The sequence below is a fragment of the Chrysochloris asiatica genome, unplaced genomic scaffold, assembly GCF_000296735.1.
Source record: "Chrysochloris asiatica unplaced genomic scaffold, ChrAsi1.0 scaffold00019, whole genome shotgun sequence".
In the NCBI taxonomy this organism is placed as follows: Eukaryota; Metazoa; Chordata; class Mammalia; order Afrosoricida; family Chrysochloridae; genus Chrysochloris; species Chrysochloris asiatica.
In genome coordinates, this window is record NW_006408537.1 from 22886669 (window position 1) to 22907742 (window position 21074).

The window sequence follows — 21074 nt, forward strand, 5'->3', positions numbered from 1 at the left end:
GAGCAGAACGCCTCATCTTTCTCCCGCAGAGCAGCTGGTAGTTTCGAACTGCTGACCTTAAGGTTCACAGCCCGATTCGTAACCACTACGCTACCAGAGGTTATGAGGATATAAATACATCTATTTTTGTATAGATATTGCCTAAGCCATGAAGAAGGATCAGAATGCCTGGAAGAGAGTGTTGAGTCACAAAACAAAGAAACATGGTAAAGTCCTGAGAAATTCCAACCTTTAACATTTAGGTGAGGCAGGAGAAAAAGCAGCCAAAGAGGTAGGAAGAATTCAGGAGAGTAAGGTACCTACTATACAAGTCAAGGGAGTGGAAAGTGCATTTGAAAAGTCCTTTAATCAAAAGTCTACTAGAACAAAGGTGGGGGGAGGGTGGTAAACCACGTTATTATATCCATCAATGAAGAAAAGGCATTTGACAAAATTCAATTCTCATTCCTGATAAAAGCACTTAATGATATAGGACTAGAAGGGAAATTTCTCAACATAACTATGGCCATATATACAAAACCAACAGCCAACATCACTCTCAATGGAGAGAAACTGAAGTCATTCTCTTTGTGAACAGAAACCAGACAAAGATGCCATTTATCACTATTCCTATTCAATATTGTACTATAAGTATTATCCAGAGCTATAAGATAAGAAAAGGAAATTAAAGGCATCCAAATTGGGAAAGAAGAAGTAAAACTATTTGTAGGTGACATTATCCTATACTTAGAAAACCCCAAAGAATCAACAAGAAAATTATTGAAACACATTGAAAGATTCAACAAAGAGACCAGGTATGAGATCAACATACAAAAACTTGTTGGGTTCCTTTATACTACCAAATATAGCTCTGAAAAGGAAATCAGGAAAAGAATCACATTTACAACGGTCACCCAAAAGATGAAATACTTAGGAATAAATCTAACCACAGAAACTAGGGATCTATACAAAGAAAACTACAAAATCCTACTACAAAAAAGCAAGAGACCAATAAAAATGGAAGAACATACAATGCTCATGGATAGGAGGACATAACATTGTAAAAATGCCAACATTACCCAAAGCAATCTGTATATAAAACACAATCCCAGTCCAGGCACCAGCAAATTCCTTAAAAAGATTGAAAAATGGGTTATCCAAATGAGTTATTAAGTTCATATGGAAAGGAAAGAGACTCCATGTAAGCAAAACATGACTAAAATAGAAGAACAAAATCAAAGGCCTCTCACTTCCTGATCTCAAAACCTACTACACAGCCATGGTAATCAAAACAGCCTATTACTGGTATACTGGGAGACATATAGATCAGTGGAACAGAATTGAGAACCCAGAAGTAAATCCTTTATCTATACTCAGTTGATCTTTAGAAAAGGACTGAATCACATTAAATGGTGAAGAGGTAGTCTCTTCAACAAATGGTGCTAGCAAAACTAAAAATTATATTGCAGAATAATGAAACAAGACCCATATTTCACACCATAAACAAAAACAAACTCGACATGGACTAAAGGCCTACGTATAAATATCATCAATGAAAAAATAGTAGCAAACTTATGTGCTCTGTTTTATGGCATAAATACACTACAAAACATAACTGAAAGCACAAAAGCAGCAGAAGACAAAACAGATGCCTGGAACCGCCTAAAAATTAGACATTTAAGTTCATCAAAAGATTCCACCAAAAGAAAGAAAAAGATTAGGAAAGAAACTTTTGCAATGACATATCAGACAAGAGTCTAATCTCTAAAATTTATACAACCTTTCAGTACCTCAATAAGCAGAAGACAAATAATCCAATTTTTAACTGGACAAAGGCATGAACAAACACATCACCAAAGAATATCAAGAGGCCAACAAACATATGAAGAAATGCTCAAGATAACTAGCCATTGTTGTTAAGTGCCGTGAAGTTGGTTCCAACTCATAGTGAAGCTGTATAGGATTTCTGAGGAGCAGCTGGTGGGTTTGAACCACCAACCTTGTGGTTTACAATCCAGTGCTTATTGTGTAGCAAACTAGCCATTCCGCTTTCCACATCAGTTACACCATTTTACAGTCCTGGTATGGCACTGTAGGATCAGTACTGGACTGTGAACTACAAGGTTGTCAGTTCAAACCTACCAGCTGCTCTTCAGAAACCCTATACAGGGTCATCACTATGAGTCAGAACCAACTCAATGGCACTTTAAAAAAAAAAAAAAAGCAGCAGCATAGGAGAATCCCATACTCTCCACATCCTCTCCAGCATTTGTTGTTTTCTGGGTTATTTAATTAGCTATTAATGTTGGGGTAAGATGTCTCATTATTGTTTATTTGCATCTCTCTAACTAGTCATTATTGTTGTTATTGTTAAGTGCCATCAAGTCAGTTCTGGCTCATAATAACTCTGTATAGGATTTCTGAGGAGCAGCTGTTGAGTTTAAACTGTTGATCATGCCATTAGAGAGATGCAAATAAAGTAACAATAAGATATCATCTTACCCCATTAATTGCAAAGTTCAGAAAACAACAAGTACTGGAGAGGATGTGGAGATTATGGGACCCTCCTATGGTGCTGGTGGGACTGTAAAATGGTGCAACCTCTGTGGAAAATGATATGGCAGTTTCTCAGAAGGTGTGAAATAGAAACACCATATGACACAGAAGTCTCTCTACTTGGTATATATCCTCAAGAAATAAAAGCCATAACACAAGAAAATGTATGCATGTCCATGTTCATTGCAGCTCTATTCATAATAACAAAAAGATGGAGATAGCCTAGATTCCCATCAGCAGAGGAGTGTTTGAATAAACTTTGGGACCTACACAAAATGGAATATTATGTAACACTGAAGAATGATGATGAATCTGTAAAACACCACTTAACATGGAGGAACCTGGAGGACATTATGCTGGGTGAAATTAGGCAATTGCAAAGGGATAGATATTGTATGAGATCCCTACTGTAAAAAGTCAAAAAAAGGCTTTGATTCTCTAATAAACCTTCTCTGGTAAATGGTTACCAGGGATGGGAAGGAAGGAAGAATTATTCAATGGCTAGAATACAGATACGTGTTAACTTGGGTGATGGAAATGGCAGTTAAAAAGAAGAGGAAGGAAAAGAGAAGAAAGGGAAAAAAATAAAATTGCTTTCTTCTTTTTGTGTCTTTTTTTCATGTACTAGAAGGGAAGCAATTTATATTTGCCCATACAAAAAGAGCTTATACATTATTTTCTTTTGAAACATGAAGGTCAGGTTACTACAACAGCATCTTTTGTGTTGTTATGACATGTTTGATACAGGACAGTCTGACCTCTCATTCCATCTTAATAATTTTATTTTCTTTAATATCATGGCCTCTCTAATGGTGAATTATGATATTCAGAAATGTTTTTGAAGACTGCCTTGTATAGTAAAGTAAAAACATAGGGAGGGAAAAGAGGCTTTTGAGGAATTAGAGAAAGAAGAAAAAAAGAGTCCACTAGACTGAGGAATAAAGATATCATGAATAATATTAGGGAGTATTATCAGTCGAGTATTTGTAGCTAAAACCCAATTGCTGTGTTTTGAAAACCAAATGAGTGATGAATAAGTTTACAGAAAGTGTTGCTGCCCTTTTGAGAAAATTGTCCCTGAATGAAAAGAAAGAGTAATTGAAGGGAATGTGAGAAGTCTGTGTTTTGTTTGATAGGTGTGCAGAAGCTAGAACACTTCAAAAGGAAGATTGAAATTAAAGATACTGGCCATATTATCTGCATGCTAAGGAGTTCTGGTAGCGTAGTGGTTATGAATCAGGCTGTTAACCTCAAGGTCAGCAGTTTGAAACTACCAGCTGTTCCGCAGGAGAAAGATGAGGCTTTCTGTTCCCGTAAAGATTTACAGCCTTGGAAACCCTGTACAGGGTTGCTATGAGTCAGAACCGACTCCACAGCACATAACAACAACATCTAATTTTACCAAATTGGTCAAATTTACATAAAGGCAATGTTATTGCTGTGTGTCATTGAGTCAGTTCCAACTCATAGCAAATTTTTGTAGGTTTCTGAGAGTGGTTGGTGGGTTTGAACTGCCAACCATTTAGTACAGTGCTTATTTTACATCACCACACCAGGGCAGTGGAGTTGGATTCAACTCACAGTGACCCTGTATAGGTTTTCCAAAGTTGACAGGAGGTTCCCAAGAGTTACAGGAACAGAAAGCCTCATCTCTCTCCTGCAGAGCGGCTAGTGGATTTGAACGGTTGACTTGTATGTAACCCACTACACTGCCAGGGCTCCAATTATTAAAATGGAATGAGAGCTCAAACTGTCCTGTATCAATAATTTCATAATGACAATTGCTGTTGTTGTTGTTGTTGTTGTTAAGTGCCGTCGAGTCGGTTTCGACCCATAGCGACCCCGTACAGGGTTTCCGAGGGTGTAAATCTTTACGGGAGTAGAAAGCCTTATCTTTCTCCCGCGGAGCAGCTGGTGGTTTCGAACCGCTGACCTTAAGGTTCGCAGCCCGATTCGTAACCACTACGCTACCAATGACAATAGGTAGTATTAATAAGGAAGTTTTCTTAAGAAGACAGAGGTCATGAAATTCCGAGCATAGGAGAAAATAAAAGAAGGAACATGTCATTTACTACAGCCAAGTGTGTGTGGGTGTGTTTGCATATTTCATGGCAGGAATTTGAAATAGTGCCTATCTGGAAAACTGTTTGTTTTCAGTGGGGTTATAGTCAAGGTCATTTACTAAGGGAAAATGGAGGCCAAATTAGCAAGCTGAGGACAATAAAGAGGATCTGAGAGGAGGGTCAAGCAGGCTGCCCCACCCACCCAAAAAAAACACATAGTTTCCAAACATGAATGTGAAGTAGTGGCAATTTGCTTCTGGGGCTGTTGTTGTTAAGTGCTCTGAAGTCAGTTCTGACTCATAACAATACTATATAGTTTCCAAGGAGCAGCTGATGGGTTTGAACCACCAACCTTGTGGTTAGCAGTTCACTGTGTATCCTACAACCTATCACATTCCATCTCTTGGGAGAGGAGTGAGCAGGGATAGTAGATGGAGTCACCAGTGTTATAATTGGAATTATAAAAGGAATATTTAAAGAGGGTCCGGGAAGTCCTGGTGTGGCACAGTAGGATAAGCACTGGACCACGAGGTCATTTGAACCACAGGGTTCAAACTCACCATCCGCTCCTTGGAAACCTTATATAGAGTCATTATGAGTTGGAACCTACTCAACGGCACTTAACAACAACAACAAAGAGAAGCAAAGATGGAGTCTCTGATTTTCTAATATTTTAGGCATATTTAACAGAGGGTAGGAGAAGCAGAAGTAATCAAAATGCATCCACAAAAACCTGTTACAGTATTATTAGCGATGCCTCACATTTTTAAAGTAAGCACTGGATTCATTAAATTTTATTGGAAATCTTTGGGTTTTTTGTTTTTGTTTTTGTTGTTATCTAGGGAGACCTTGGTGAGCATGGAACAAGTAGTCCAAAAGGAAAAAAGGTAATCAAAATGTTTAAAGAGAATAAACATGTCTAGTAATTATGCCCATGTAATCATTCTCATGTCAGAGGCTGTCCCACTGTGGCTGTGGGTTCCAGAATAGGGGAGGCTGTCCAACCTACAGTGGGTAGGAGTCTCACCTGCCTCCTGCCCAGGCAACAGTATTGAGATCTGCTGCCAAGACAATTCCTTGTTGAAGACTGCTGAGTAGCAGTAGACTACAAAGAAGGAAACAAATCAAGAGGAAATAATGTAAGAAGGTAAACGAAATTAGGACATAAACTTTGCTTTATAATTAAATGTTCCATTAATCTGTGTAGGTAGAAAACAATCTGAAGATCTTTTAAGTAAAATGCTTCAAGCTAAGGCTTCTATAAGGTAAAAAGCACTGCATTTGTGTCTACTTAAGTACCCAAATATAAACTGTCATCAGATTTTTTTTTTTTTTGGTGGGGTTTCATAATGCAGAGTTGCAGTTTAATCTAATAATTATTTGAAAAATGTTTAAAATTAAACTGCTGATGAATTTCCACTGCATTCTCATTGTCATCAGTAACAGGTTTAATTATATTAACTGTGAAGATGTCAGATTCATTTGCCCACTCAGAAAGATACTTCACTTCTGAAATTGTGATAACCTTGAATTCAGTTTGACGCTGCCATTGTCAGAAAAAAGTAGAACCCATTACATCTACAAATAGAGATCAGTAGGTTTGAAAATCTCTGAAAAATGTGGCCTGTGAATGCTACCTTCATTCATTCACCCAGGAATAATTCTCTTGATTGAGGGCAGGGTATTTTGACATGAATTCAAAAAAATATGACTTCCGTGCCTTATAAATCAGTGCAACCAATCTATTCAAAAAAAACATGCATCCATCACAAGAAAATACTTCTAAAAGGTAGTCTCAGTAGGAACTAGGAACTGCATATAGATTGACCATAGAAAATGAAATTTTCTGCCAAAAAGTAATAAAGAAGAAAAGAAAACCTTGACATTCTTAAAAAGACATCCCCAAAATTGATTATACAGCAACAAGAAGTCATTTCTGCGTTTTAGATTTTACTGTTCATTCATTAGTATTATTTCCTGTAACTGAATAGCTTACAGAAACCATACACCCCCATAACAAATGCATTACATTTTAAGCAATTATTACTGGACATATGTAGGCTAAGGGGGAAAAACAGAAAGTCACAAAGCTTGTCACATAGGACAGCTGAGTAAAGAAGAGAGCTGTCACACTTTTTTAAGTATTTAAATGATGATTCATTTCTTGAAACAAAACAGCTGTCTTCTGTTTTGCTATGTTCATTAAGAAACATATGTTACTTAGGAATTCTTAAAACCTCAATGATGAGAAATTTGATTCTGTGAAACAGGTGTATTTCAAACTCTAAGGACCTTTTCTATTGCTCAACATCTCCTCTCATTGCTTCAGAATCTTAAGTGGCTTAACTGTTTCCTCCTTCCACCCAAATAAATAGTCCACAGGGAATTTGATGCAGCACCTCATATAAACATATACATAAAATGATCTTTTAAACTACAGTTAAAGAGGAAAGACTTGCCAATAAATAATGCATAAAATAAACCAGAAAACATAAGTCTAGTACTTACTCAAAGAATGAAGCCAGTTCTACCTATACACATCCACTCAGTATCTGTTTTGAATCAGTACATAAGTTTTTGTTGTTGTTTTTTTTCACAAATTTATAGTGTTCATGTGTAAAACCAGTCAGAACTTAAGCTCTTTCAAGCTGCTCTCATAGTTGGACTCCTGGCTTCCCATTAGAATTGCCTGGAGAGCTTTTAGAAAATACCAGTATTGAGGCCCCATCCCCAGAGATTCTAACTTGGGGAAGGCCTAATATCACCAGTATTTAAAAGTACTTCAGATGATTCTAATGTGTAACAAGGGTTCAAAACCACTGATTTGGGTTATAAGTTGATTCTGATATTTACATCTATGTCACTTTATAAACCACTTCGTATCTTTGACCATAATCATATCTGTATAAAGCTTTGATGGGAAGACTAAAATTAAATGAGAAGAATTTACCCAAAGTACAGTGCCTGACAAATACTAAGCACTTACTAAAGATTTATTCCTTTCTATTTTCCTGTCTCAAACGGATTTCCTTTTCCAAGATCTCATTTAGCTGTTTCTGGTATTCATAGTTTTTAACATCTTGTCTGGCTCTCTTTGTATCTCCTACCAAAATTTGTAGATAGAGGATTCAATATCTATTATAGAATTAAAGATTTAACCAGCAGTGTAATCCAAATGCATAAATGGCTTGTCATTCTTTAGAATATGACACTTCTCAATGCATGTTGTCCCGTCAAGTCAGTTCTGACTCATAGAGACCCTATAGGCTTTCTGAAGCTATAAGTCTTTTCAAGAGCAGAAAGCCTCATTTTCCTCCTGCCTAGTGGCTTATGAATAAGGGAGAAAAATAGAATCACAAAGCCAGCCTACCGTTTGGAACCCAGCTGTAACGAAGCACCAGAATATTTATAAGTAAATATTGTATTTATAGAAAAAAAAAACACAAATAGTAGTAAAACCTGCATATAAAATAATCCTGGCTTACTGGTCACCTTCTGTAACAAGAATAGCAACATATGAGGATAACCACAAATAGAAATTGCTTGATATTATCGGTATATGGAGATAGCAACCATTACATCCAGGTAGCCAGTCTTGCTGTATTGAAATGATGATCCCTGTTAAGTAGCTTTGCTGGGACCAAAAGAATGCTATGAAAGGATGATGTGGTTAAGGTATAATTGGCTGATGGAAACTGCCCTGTAAACACAGTGGACCAAGATGGCAGAAGATCTTAGGGTTCCTGAGAAATCATCCAGGGACTTTTAAGGTAGACTGCCCAGGGAAAAGATGGAATTTTAACAGCACAAAGCCTGTCAAATAGCATCTAAAGTATCTAACTGAAAAACCTGTCCCAAAGCTCACTAAATTAATCACATTTTTCTTCTCATGTCCATAATAATAAATCATTAAGAATCAATTTTAAATATGAAAACAAACCCATAATAGTCTGACTCAGGTATGAAATGCTACAACCTGTAGAATTTTATGAGAAAAATTTCTAAGGTTTGCTCCAAACCCAACCATACCCAATGACCACTCAGTGAGATGGACACAAAGCCTCTGTTAACTCCTTCTTTAAGATTTCAATAGAAACCTATTTGTTTTTGTTAGGTGCTATCAAGTTGGTACTGATTCATAGGGACCCTATGCACAACATAATAAAACCCAGTTCTGTACCAACCTCATAATCGTTGCTACATTGGAGCCCATTGCTGCTGCCACTGTGCTAATCCATCTTTTTGAAAGTCGTTCTTTTTCTCCCACCCTCCACTTTACTAAACATCATGTCCTTCTTCAGGGACTGGTCCCTCCTGATAATAAGTCCCAAGTATGAGAGACAAAGTCTGGCCATCATGGCTTCCAATGCGTACTCTGGTTGAGTTTCTTCAAGCACAGATTGTTTTGTTCTTTTGGCAGTCCATGGTATTTTTAATATTCTCCTCCAGCACCATAACTCAAATGCATCAATTTTTTACAGTATTCCTTATTCACTGTACAACTTTCACATGCATATGAGGTTATTGATAATACTATGGCTTGGGTCAGACCAACCTTAGTCCTCAAACTGACATCTTTGCTCTTCAACACTTTGAAGAGATCTTGTGTAGCAGATTTGCCTAATGCAATACATTATTTGATTTCTTGACTGCTGCTTCCATGAGTTTTGATGGTTGTTCCAAGCAATATGAAGTCTTTGACAACTTCAATCTTTTCTCCATTTACATGGACGTTGTTTATTGGTCCAGTGGTGAGGATTTCTGTTTCATTACATTGAGGTACAACCCATATTGAAAGCTGTGGTCTTTGATTTTTATCAGTAAGCATTTTAAGTCCTCTTCTCTTTCAGCAAGCAAGCTTGTATTATCTGCATAGTGCAGGTTGTTAATGAGTCTTCCTCCAATCCTGATATCACATTCTTCTTCATATACTTCACCTTCTCAGACCTATTTACATTAATTCATATATAAAGCAGTTCTGAATATAATTACTCTTAATTTTCCATATACATTCTTCTACCCTTCCCCTTTTATATTGGGCAGATGTGCTTTTATAGTGATTTCTGTTTGGGGGAGATCCTGGTGTATAAGCACAAGGACAATGGTTCAAACCCACCAGCTGTACCTCAGAAACCTTATCCGATTGACTGAGTCAGAACCAACTCAATGGCACTTAACAAGAAAACAATAACTTCTTATTTTATACTTATGTTTTATTCAAGTGAGTCTCATTACCAGGCCTCTATTTCCCTCACACCTACCTACCTATACAGTAGAGATTTTCACACCTAACTAATGAATACACCACTATTGTTACACGAGTCCCATTTTTTTGTTTTTTCTTTTAAATTAGCAACCTTAAATGCTTTCACCAACTTCTTCCTATTTTTCTTTCTTTAGGTAAATACTTTTTGTTTATCTAAAAACAATAAATAGGAAAAAAGTGTTTTCTTATATTATGTGGCAAATGTAGCACTGGTGGGATACTAAATGTTTAGACGCTAGGAAGAAAAATATTTAGCTATTCATTTTACACTGTATTAGGAAAATATATATATACCCAGCATGCTAAATGCTATGTTTCTTGGACAAATTATAGATATTGAATAAGTTATGAATATTTCAGTGATATGTAGACATAGCAAAAAGTAGGCAATTTTTATGCATTTTTATGTGAATGATTGAACTTCTTTGTCTGCTGCATAAAACCTCTTGATTTTTTTAAATTATTTTTTTCAGTGTTAGTAGGGTTTTATTATTATTGGAAATTGAGTGAGGGTTTACAGACAAGATCATCAGTTTTACATTCAACGAATCATACACTTTATTTCATCTCAATGATTACAATACCCTCCTTGCAACAACAGTTATTCTGCTTCTTCCCTGTACCTTCTCATTTTCCACACATCTTCCAATCTCTTCTCAATTCTGTCCTTAGGAAAATGTTGCCCTTTTGATTTTGAATGATTGACCATTCCATGGAGAGCATTCCTTACTTGTGTTGTTGTTCCTGTATATAATTATCTACTGCTTTGCTGAAAATTGGGCCACGAGGATGAGTTCCTTATCAGACCTGAAGTTGGAGGGCTATAATCTCAGGGTCCTCTAGACTCTCTCTGACCAGTAAACCTGGTTTTTTTTTTTTTTTTTTTTTTAGTTTTGTTTCACATTTTCTCCCATTCTATCTGGGATCCTCTAATGTGACTTTCTGGGCAGTTTGTGGTTATAGCAGGGCACCATCAAGTTCTTTTGGTGTCAGAGTCATGAAAACTGATGTTTCATTTGTCCATTGGACTTGTTGATTCCCAAACTCGTCAATTCTCATCACTCTTCTTTTTTCCACATATGGAAAGCTGCACCTTAGATGGCTGCTTATCAGCTTTCAAGATCGCAGACACTACTGTAAGATGTGGAACAGTGTCATTGTGAATTATGTTATGCTCTGGTAACGTAGTGGTTACTAATCGGGCTGCTAACCTCAAGGTCAGCAGTTCAAAACTACCAGCTGTTCCACGGGAGAAAGAGGAGGCTTTCTGCTCCTGTAAAGATTTGCAGCCTCGGAAACCCTGTACAGGGTCACTATGAGTCAGAACGTACTCCACGGTACTTAACAACAATAATTGACTATGATGTCCCCTGAGACTACAGTCCGGAGCCCCAGGCCCAGCAACTCATTGCCTTAAGATGTTTGATTGTTGTTACTGTCGTTGTTGTTAAGTTCCATCAAGTTGGTTCCAACCCATAGCGACCCTGTATAAGATTTCCGAGGAGGGGCTGGAGAGCTTGAGCCAATGACCTTGTGGATCAAAATGACTTTGCAGTCTAACGCATTAACCCACAGCGCCACACCAGTACTCCAAGAAGTTTGTTAGTATCTAGAAAGTTTTCATCCTTTTGTTTACTGTATGCTCTACCACATTCATAGTTTTGTTAGCAGGAAAGGTAAATACCGATGTACAAATATCCTCTTTCAAACTCATATATTTAAAGGATATATATTTGTTGTTTCATTGTTAAGTGCCATTGAGTCAGTTCTGACCATAGCAACCCTGTATAGGGTTTCTGAGGAGCTGCTGGTGAACTTGAACAACCAACCTTGTGGTTCAAACCAACTTTGCAATCCAGCGCATTAACCCACAGCACCACACCAGGACTCCAGGATATATATATATATTCCACTCTTCCTTCCTTACCCATTCAGTATATGTCTCAGTCCATGAGTTTGAAAGAGATGTTTGTACATCGGTATTTACCTTTCCTGCTAGCACAACTATGAATGTGGTAGAGCATACAGTAAACAAAAGGATGAAAACTGCACATAAACAACCAGAGACATGCAGATGATATAACCTTGCTTGCTGAAAATGAAGAAGATTTAAAACACTGATGAAGATCAATGATATCCACCTCCAGTATGGGCTGCACCTCAAGGGAAAGAAAACAAAAACCCTCATCACTGGACCAATAAATATCTTATGATAAATGGAGAAGAGATTAAAATTGTCAAAGACTTCAGTTTGCTTGGATCCACTGTCAACACTCATGGAAGCAGCAGTTAAAAAATCTAACAATGTATTGTACTGGGCAAATCTGCTGGACAAGACTTCTTTAAAGTGATCAAGAGCAAAGATACTAGTTTGAGGACTAAGATACCCAAGTCGTGGTATTTTCAATAGCTTCATATGCATGTGAAAGTTGGATAATGAATAAGGAAGACTATAGAAGAACTGATGCATTTAAGTTATGGTGTTAGAGAAGAATATTAAAAGTGCTAGAAGAACAAACAAATCTGTGTTGGAACAAGTACAGCCAGAATACTCTTTAGAATCCATGATGGTTAGACTTCATCTCTCATTCTTCGAACATGTTATTAAAAGGAACCAGTCCCTGGAGAAGGCCATCATGCTTGACCCTCCATCAATAAGGTAGAGGGTCAACAAAAAAGAGGAAAATTCCTAATGAGATTGATTAGCACAGTTTCATCTGCCATGGACTCAAACTTAATAGTTATGAAGATGGCCGAGGACCAGGCAGTGTTTTATTCTGTTGTGTGTAAGGTTGCTATGAGTCAGAGCTGACTCGATGGCACCTAATAGCAACAACAACAAACACTTGAGAAGGGGTGCTGGTGGTATAGTGGGTTGTACACTGAGCTGCTAACTACAAGGTCAGCAATTTAAATCTACCAGCTTCTCTACAAGACAAAAATGAGACTTTCTGCTCCCATAAGATTTACAGCCTAGGAAATTCTGTAAATCAAAGTCAAAACCAAATCAATAAGAGCAACAAACACTTGGCAGTATAAAAAATTAATACTGTGGCTTTTTAAAAAATTAATAAAATTAAATTTATAGCATATAGGAGATTGATTAATAAATTACAAATCTGTAAGACTGATTAATAAAAACATATTCCTTTCTATCTATGACATTGATAAACTTCCTTTTCTTCTAGCCTAAAATCACAAAATATTGATTAGGAGGGAAATGTAGAATTAAATATTTTAGCAGCTTAATATATGTGTACTTGAAGCAATTTGGGGTAGAATAGTATTTGAAGCTTCAAAAAAAAAAAAAAGTGGTAAGCACATCCCTAGAGATAGAGATGTTCAACGCAGCCTTATTTAAAATAGAAGTAACTAGACAGTGTCGAAATGTCCGTGACTGGGCAGGGATAAATACTGGTACATTAGCACGAGATAATGTTAACCACAAGTTACAATGAATGAACTAGATCTATGTGATGTTATCAACATAGATGGATATTTAAAATAATATTGAATGGGAAAAAACAAAAGGAAATTACTGACTATTGTAAACAAAATGAAGCTATTTGTAGAATTTGTTTCAAATATTCAAAATAATTATTTATAGATCTACATATACAGTTGTCATTAAGTGCCCTCGAGTGGATTCTGATCCATAGCAACCCTGTAAAGGGTTTCCAAAGAGTGGTTAGTGAGTTCAAACCAACTTTGGATTCCAACGCATTGACCCACAGCACCACATAAATATGGACTGAAAAGATAAATACCAAATTTGTGAGAGTGGATCCCTCAGGAACCAAAACAGGCACTTTTTAAAATTTATTTATTTCATTTGGGGTGTCTGGTACATGAACAAATGGCACATATTACTTAATGTGCTCTGTATTTTTTCTAAATAAAGATTAGACAAAATAAGAGAGAAAAATGTATGCCCAGAAATACAGTGGTTAGTATCATTTTTCAAAAATGCTCTTCAAGTTGAAAAAAATCAAAACATATCTTCTGGTGGCTATGCCTAATTTTACAGTTAGGCAGGTCTTCAGGGATTTTGCTAAGTGCTGAAAGCAAGCATGGTGCCGGGACTCCTCTGAAGTGTGATCAGTGATACATTTCCTTTCTCTACGTATTATCTCTGAAACTGTATTTTCTCAGAATCCTCTTTGTATGTCAAATACAAATCTGCCTTTAAGATGTTTGACCAGAACATCTTAGACATTTGTAAGCTGCTGCTGTCATCACATCAACAAGAATATCTTCTTTGTTCACAGCCAATCCTTTAAGCAATAATATAAATGCTGAAAGCAGCTGAAAGCTCATTTTCCTTCATATGGTCACTGGCTCCCCACTCTCCTATCTTCCCACCCCTAAAAGAAGAAAGAAGCATCTGAAATAAAATGATTCTGGAATATTATTTCAATTAAGTAATAGGATGTCTTTGAGATCACACACAAAAAAATCATAATTTTTTCTAGTATAACAAAAGGAAATTATTTATTATTTCCTCCTCTAGATGTTCTTACCTTGAAAAAATAACATCTGCTTCACATTAATATTCAATATCATAATGAAATATTGTGGATTTCTAAATGACCTAAAGGCACTGTGGAGTACTGACAAATGCATTATTATGCAAATAGCTTAGTTCCGTTCAGAATTTCTCAGGTCTCTCAGACACCAGTAGATAAATTTCACAGAAGGAGCACAAGAAGACACTTGGGATTTGACTGTTACAGTGGTTGTCATCTGACCTCATGCAAAATCTCCCCCACTTTATCATGAAAGGGTGAAAACGGGCAACCAGGATTTCTAGGGTCTGTTGGCTCTAAAGGACAAAAAGGAGAACCTGTAAGAATTTTGGTTTTGAAGGCAGCAAAAAGAATACCTAAAATAATTTAAAATATGTTGCCAAATAAGCCCCAATTCCATGTGCCTTGATTTCTCCTCCCACAATTATACAATCGGTCAGATACTTGAACAATCATTCTATGTCAGAAACTAACTCCCTTCCATGTATTAATTCCCTTACACAGAAGTTATTACTATCCTCATTTCTCAGATAAGGAAACTGAATGACAAAGAGGTTAAGTAATTTTCCCAAGGTCACACAACTAGTAAGTACCAGAGCTATTTATCACACCTAAGTGGTGCTGTGGGTTAATGCACTAGACTACAAAGTTGATTTGAACCGCAAGCTGCTCCTCGGAAACTCTATACTGGGTCGCTATGGGTCAGAATCAACTCAATGGCACTTACCAACAACAACAAAATATGGACTAGAAGATGTCCTGGTGGCACAGAGGGGTAAGCATTAGCTGCTTATCACATGATCAGCAGTTCAAATCCCCCAGCAATTCTGCAGGAAACAGATAAGGCTGTCTGCTTCCATGAAGATTTACAGACTCAGAAACTCATAGCAGTTCTGCTCTGATAGGGAGACTATGAGTCAGAACCCACTGAATGCCAGCGGGCTTGGTTGGTTTGGTTAAGTGGACTGGTTCTAGAACTGAGTTTAAAAATAAACTGAGATGCCCTATTATAACTAAATATTGTGGCTAAAATGAATAATAAGATCAATATATCAAAAGAATGGGGCTAATTTATTTTAAACTAGGAAACATTTATCTATTTGCTCAAACAGCTGCTCTCAGCATCCTTTCTGAAGTTATTTTCCTTTCTTGGTTTTTGTAAGATCAAAGTGGTTTCCACGAGCCAGTTTGCAATATTATTATGACCAGTTCCCTTCAAAACTTAGTTCTTTTTGTAGGAAACATAAAACATTATAGCATCATTCATATTCAAATAGGGTCACATAAAGAGATTATATAAATTCTAGTTACAAAGATGACTGGGGTTTTTTTTTTTTTTTGTGTGTGTGTGTGTGTACATGTGCATGTTTTTTATGCTGCTAAAAAAGAAAGAAAGAAAAGCCAGCAGGTTTCAACAATCAGATTTAACAGACATTTATATTTGTTAAAAGATGTAATGCATTCTACAACATCGCTTTTACACCTTTCCTTGCTAAAGTCAAAAAGGAATATTGGTTTACAGGTCCCTCAAATGCCTGCATGATAAATTGAACTATTTTTAAAGTATTTAATGTTACAAAGCTAAATTTTCCCTGTCTTTAACTTTATAAATTAGGCATCTTTAGCAAACCAGTAATGTTTTCAGGCAGTTTTAAAATCAGTACTGTCACACATGTACCCCAAATTCTCTGACCTTCAGGAACTATGCTTGCTCTTAGTATCCAGTCCAGGCCTTCCTATATGATGACAAGAAGTTGTTAGGTGCCATCGAGTTGGTACCAACTCATAGTGACCCTATGCACAACAGAACAAAACACTGCCCGGTCCTGGGTCAACCTTACAGTTGTTGCTACATTGGAGCCCATCACTGCTGCCACTGTGCCAATCCATCTCGTTGGGCGTCTTCCTCTTTTTCTCCAATTCTCTACTTTACCAAACATGATATCCTTCTCTAATGACTTGTCCCTTCTTGTAATATGTCTGAAGTGTGAGAGATGAAGTTTGATCATCCTCACTTCCAAGGAGCACTGTGGCCATACTTCTTCCAACACAGATCTATTTGTTCTTATGGCAGTCCATGGTACATTCAATATTCTCCTCCAACACCATAAGTCATATGATGACAGGAAGTAGCAGTCATTAATGGACATTCCCCACTGAATATTTTTGAGACTGGCTAGGAAATTTTATATACCTCACAATTAAATGTGGTGGTTGCTGCTCTTTGTGCCTACCAACTCATTTCTGATGCTCATAATTAAAAGTTGTTGTTGAATCATTTATGACCCACTCAGACCTTATGTACACCAGAAAGAAACACCGCCCAGTCTTGGGCCATCCTCACAATTGCTGCTAAGCCTGAGCCCATTGCTGCTCCCACTTTGCCAATCTATCTCGTTGGGGATCTCCCTCTTTGTTTGCTGACCATCCAATTTACCAAACATGATGTCCTGCTCCAGGAATTGGTCCCCCTTGATAATATATTTGAAGTGTGGGAGAGGAATTCTGGTCATCTTGGGTTCTGAGGAGCATTCTGGTTATACTTCTTCCAATACAGATTTGTTTGTTCTTCTGGCAGTCCATGGTACCTTTAAAATTATTCTCGAACACCATAACTCAAATGCATCAATTCTTGTATGATCTTCCTTATTCATTTTCCAACTTTCATATGCATATGAGGTTATTGAAAATACCATGGCTTGGGTCAGACTCACTATAGTCTTCAAACTGGCATCTTTGCTCTTGAAAACTTTTAAGAGGTCTTCTGCAGCAGAGTTGCCGCAAACATCATTTGATTTCTTGACTGCTGCTTCCATGAGTGTTGATTGTAGATCAAAGCAAAATGAAGTCTTTGATAATTTCAGTCTTTTCTCCATTTATCATTGTTTATTGCTCCAGTGGTAAGGATTTTTGTTTTCTTTCCATTTGGGGTGTAACCCATATCAAAGGCTGCAGTCTTTGATATTCATCAGTAAGTATTTTAAGTCCTCTTCACTTTCAGCAAGCAAGGTTATATCATCTGCAAATGGTACTACTAACCAGGTTATTAGTGAATCTTCCTCCAATCCTGATGCCACTTTCTTTTCATGTAATCCAGCTCCTAGGATTATTTGCTCAGCATACAAGAATACGTATGATAAATGAATAAAATTCAGGCGCACACCTTTCCCAATTTTAAATCATTCAGTGTTTCCTTGTTCTGTTCAAACGATTTCCTCTTGGCCTATGTACAGGATTCTCATGAACACAATTAAGTGTTCCAGAATACTTGTTCTCCACAATGTTTTCCACAGCTTATCATGTTCCACATGGCCTAAAATCTTTGTGTAGTCAATAAAGCACAGGTAAACATCTTTCTGATAGTCTCTGCTTTCAGCCAAGATCCATCTGTCATCAGCAATGATATCTCTCATTCCATGTCCTCATCTGAATCCAGCTTGAACATCTGGCAGTTCCTTATCAATGTGCTGTTGCAGTCATTTTTTATCTTTAGCAAAATTTTACTTGCATGTAATATTTATGATATTGTATGCTGATTTCTACATTCTGTTGGGTCACCTCTCTTTGGAATCTGGACAAATAGGGATCTCTTCCAATAAATTGGCCAGGTAGCTTGTCTTCCAAACTTCTTGGCATAGGTGAGTGAGTGCCAGTGTTGACTCAGTTTTTTGAAAGACTTCAATTTGTATTCCATCAATTCCTGGAGCTTTGTTCTTTGCCAGTGCCTTCATTGAACATTGGACTCTTTCTTCTGGTAATCGTATGCTATTTCTTGAAATGGTTAAGCATCCACCATTTCTTTTTGGTACAGTAACTGTGTATTCTTTCAGTTATAGGTAGCTCTTACCATTTCTTAGAATTACTGGGTGGTACAGATAGTTAAAGGAGCTCTGGTAGCATAGTGGTTACGAATCGGGCTGCGAACCTTAAGGTCAGCAGTTCGAAACTACTAGCTGTTCCACAGGAGAAAGATGAGGCTTTCTGCTCCCGTAAAGATTTAAAGCTTCAGAAACCCTGTACAAGGTCGCTATGAGTCAGTTCCAACTCCACGGCACATAACCACCACCACCACACTCAGCTGCTAACTGGAATGTTGGAGGTTCAATTCCACCCAGAGGCACATCAAAAGAAAGGCTTGGTGATCTACTTTTAAAAAAAAAAAAATCAACCATTGAAAACCTTATGTAATAGTGAATAATTGTTATCAGTACTGATTGTGAGGGTTGGAAATGTAAAGGTAGACATTTTGTAGCAAAAGGAGGGGAGTGATTGACTTTGCAGTCTAGGAACAGAGGTCCCGGGAAACAACAAGGAAGAAGAGCTGAGAGCGGGACTGTACCCAGAGAAACAGTGACACCAGAGATGGAGGCAGAGACAATGACATGGCAAGATGGAGCGGTGGAGACTTTAGAGCCAGAGAGGGAGAGGGGCTGTGTGCTGACAACTGGGAGACAGGCTTGTAGTGTATACCCTTTGGTTGGTTGATGATGCATGGAGGGGATTGTAACCATGGCAATGAAATTATATATACGATAGAATGAATGTAAAGCTAACATTCTCCCATGTAAACTATCACATAATTCACAATAAAACATTTTTTTAAAAACCTTATGTAGCACAATTCTACTCTAACACACATGGGTTCTCCATGAGTCAGAATCAATTCCGCAGTAACTGTTTTTTGTTTGTTTGTTTGTTTAAACATTTCTTCCCTGCTGCTCTTGATCTCCATTGTCTCACCCTGCACACTGACACCTAATTTCTATTAATTTTCATATGACACACTACAGACCCAGCAATAAGATATACTCAATTTCTACTGAGAACGATGGGGAAAGGGCAGGAAATGAAGACTTTCAATGCATTAGAGCAGTGTTTCTCAAACTTGAATGTGTACTTGACTCACCTAAGGATCCTGTTAAAAATATGTTTCTGATTCAACAGTTCTGGGATTGTTTTTGTCCTATTGTCGATTCCCCAAGTTCAGATGCTAAGTAAGTCAAGTCAAGCAGCCTGAGCAAGCAAAGCCTGCATTCTAAAATCAGGCTGGCTGGGTTTAACTTCTGATCCACCAGTTACAGGCTATGCGTGGTCTTAAAGAAAATATGTCATTTCTCTCTGCCTGTTTCGTCATTTGGAGCTGAGGATATGAATCACCTACTCAGTGACTCATAAGGATCAAATATGTTAATATATTTGACCAGAACAGTGCTTACATTAAGCAAATCTGCACAAGACCTTTTTAAAGTGTTGAAGAGCAAAGATGTCAGCTTGAGGACTAAGGTGCGCCTGACCCAAGCCATGGTATTTTCAATAACCTCATATGCATGCAAAAGTTGGACAGTGAATAAGGAAGACCATAGAAGAATTGATGCTTTTGAGTTATGGTGTTGGAGGAGAATATTGAAAGTGCAATGAGCTGCCAAAAGAACCAATAGATCAGTTTTGGAAGAAGTACAGCCAGATTGCTCCTTGGAGGCCAAGATGGCCAAACTTCATCTCTCACACTTCGGACATATTGTCAGGAAGGACCAGTCACTGGAGAAGGATATCATGTTTGGTAAGGTGGAGGGTAAGAGAAAAAGAGGAAGACCCGATGAGATGGGATTGGCTAAGTGGCAGCATCGATGGACTCAAGCATGGCAACAGTAGTGAGGTTGGCCCAGGATTGGGCAGTGTTTTGTTCTGCTGTGCATAAGGTCGCTATGAGTCGGTATCGATTTGATGGCACCTAACAACAACAACCTCATGAGTTTTTGAACTCATGAGGTTCAAATATGTTAATTTATGTAACATGACTAGAACAGTGCTTGATACATTGTAAGAATTCAAAAAATATAAGCTACTATTATCGCTGTGGGTTAATGCAATGGACTGCAAACTCAGTTTGAACCACAAAGTCAGTGGTTCAAGCTCACCAGCTGCTCCTTGGAAACCCAATACAGAATTTCTATGGGTTGGAACCGATTCAATGACACTTAACAATAATAACATTATTGTTATCTACATCACTTTAAATTCTCTAATTTCATCAACTTGTATTGAACACCAACAAGTTATCAGGTATATGTGAGACACCAGACATATTTTCATAGTCAAGATTAATTACATCTCTAAACTTACAGTGTTTATAGCCAAGATAAACAATAAAACATTAAGCATGATGAGTGGTATTTTAGAGGAAATACCTTGACAATCAGTATTATAGGGAAAAACCTAACCTTTACAGAGTTGAAGAACATCCCTAAATCTACGGCCTCATCCTTAACATAGGACAAGAATATCTTTCTCCCAACACTGTTATGAAAATTAAAATGAGGCCATTTTAATTATATATGCAATTTCTAGAATGCTTTTGTTGTTGTTAAGTACTATAGTATCGCTTCTGACACATAGTACCCCTTGTATAGGGTGTCCTAAAAGCAGCTGGTGGGTTAACTGCCAACCTTGCAGTTAGCAGTCCAGTGTTTATCCACAGCACCACACAAGGACTCTGAATTTCTAGACTATAAGTGAATAAATAAGTAAAAGCATGTTTGTGTGTCTGTGTGTGTGCATATGCTCAGGCTGAGCCTGGATTGTGGCAATAGTAACACAATGGAAACAGGGAAAGTGTTGGATAATGAAAGGTATCCCCTCAAAGTCTCTGTCTCTTTCCAGGACCTTCCCATTAAGCCATCAAGA

The 21074-nt window shown here is 37.4% G+C and overlaps 1 protein-coding gene across 1 annotated transcript in view; it reads left to right on the top strand.

Annotated features, from left to right (window-relative positions):
* The window catches only part of COL19A1 (collagen, type XIX, alpha 1), a 506470-nt gene that overhangs the window by 381694 nt on the left and 103702 nt on the right, over positions 1 to 21074 (top strand). The window contains exons 21-22 of the mRNA XM_006835782.1: positions 5441 to 5485; positions 14647 to 14709. Of these exons, the coding sequence (XP_006835845.1) occupies positions 5441 to 5485; positions 14647 to 14709 (108 nt within the window). The remainder of the gene's footprint in view (positions 1 to 5440; positions 5486 to 14646; positions 14710 to 21074) is intronic.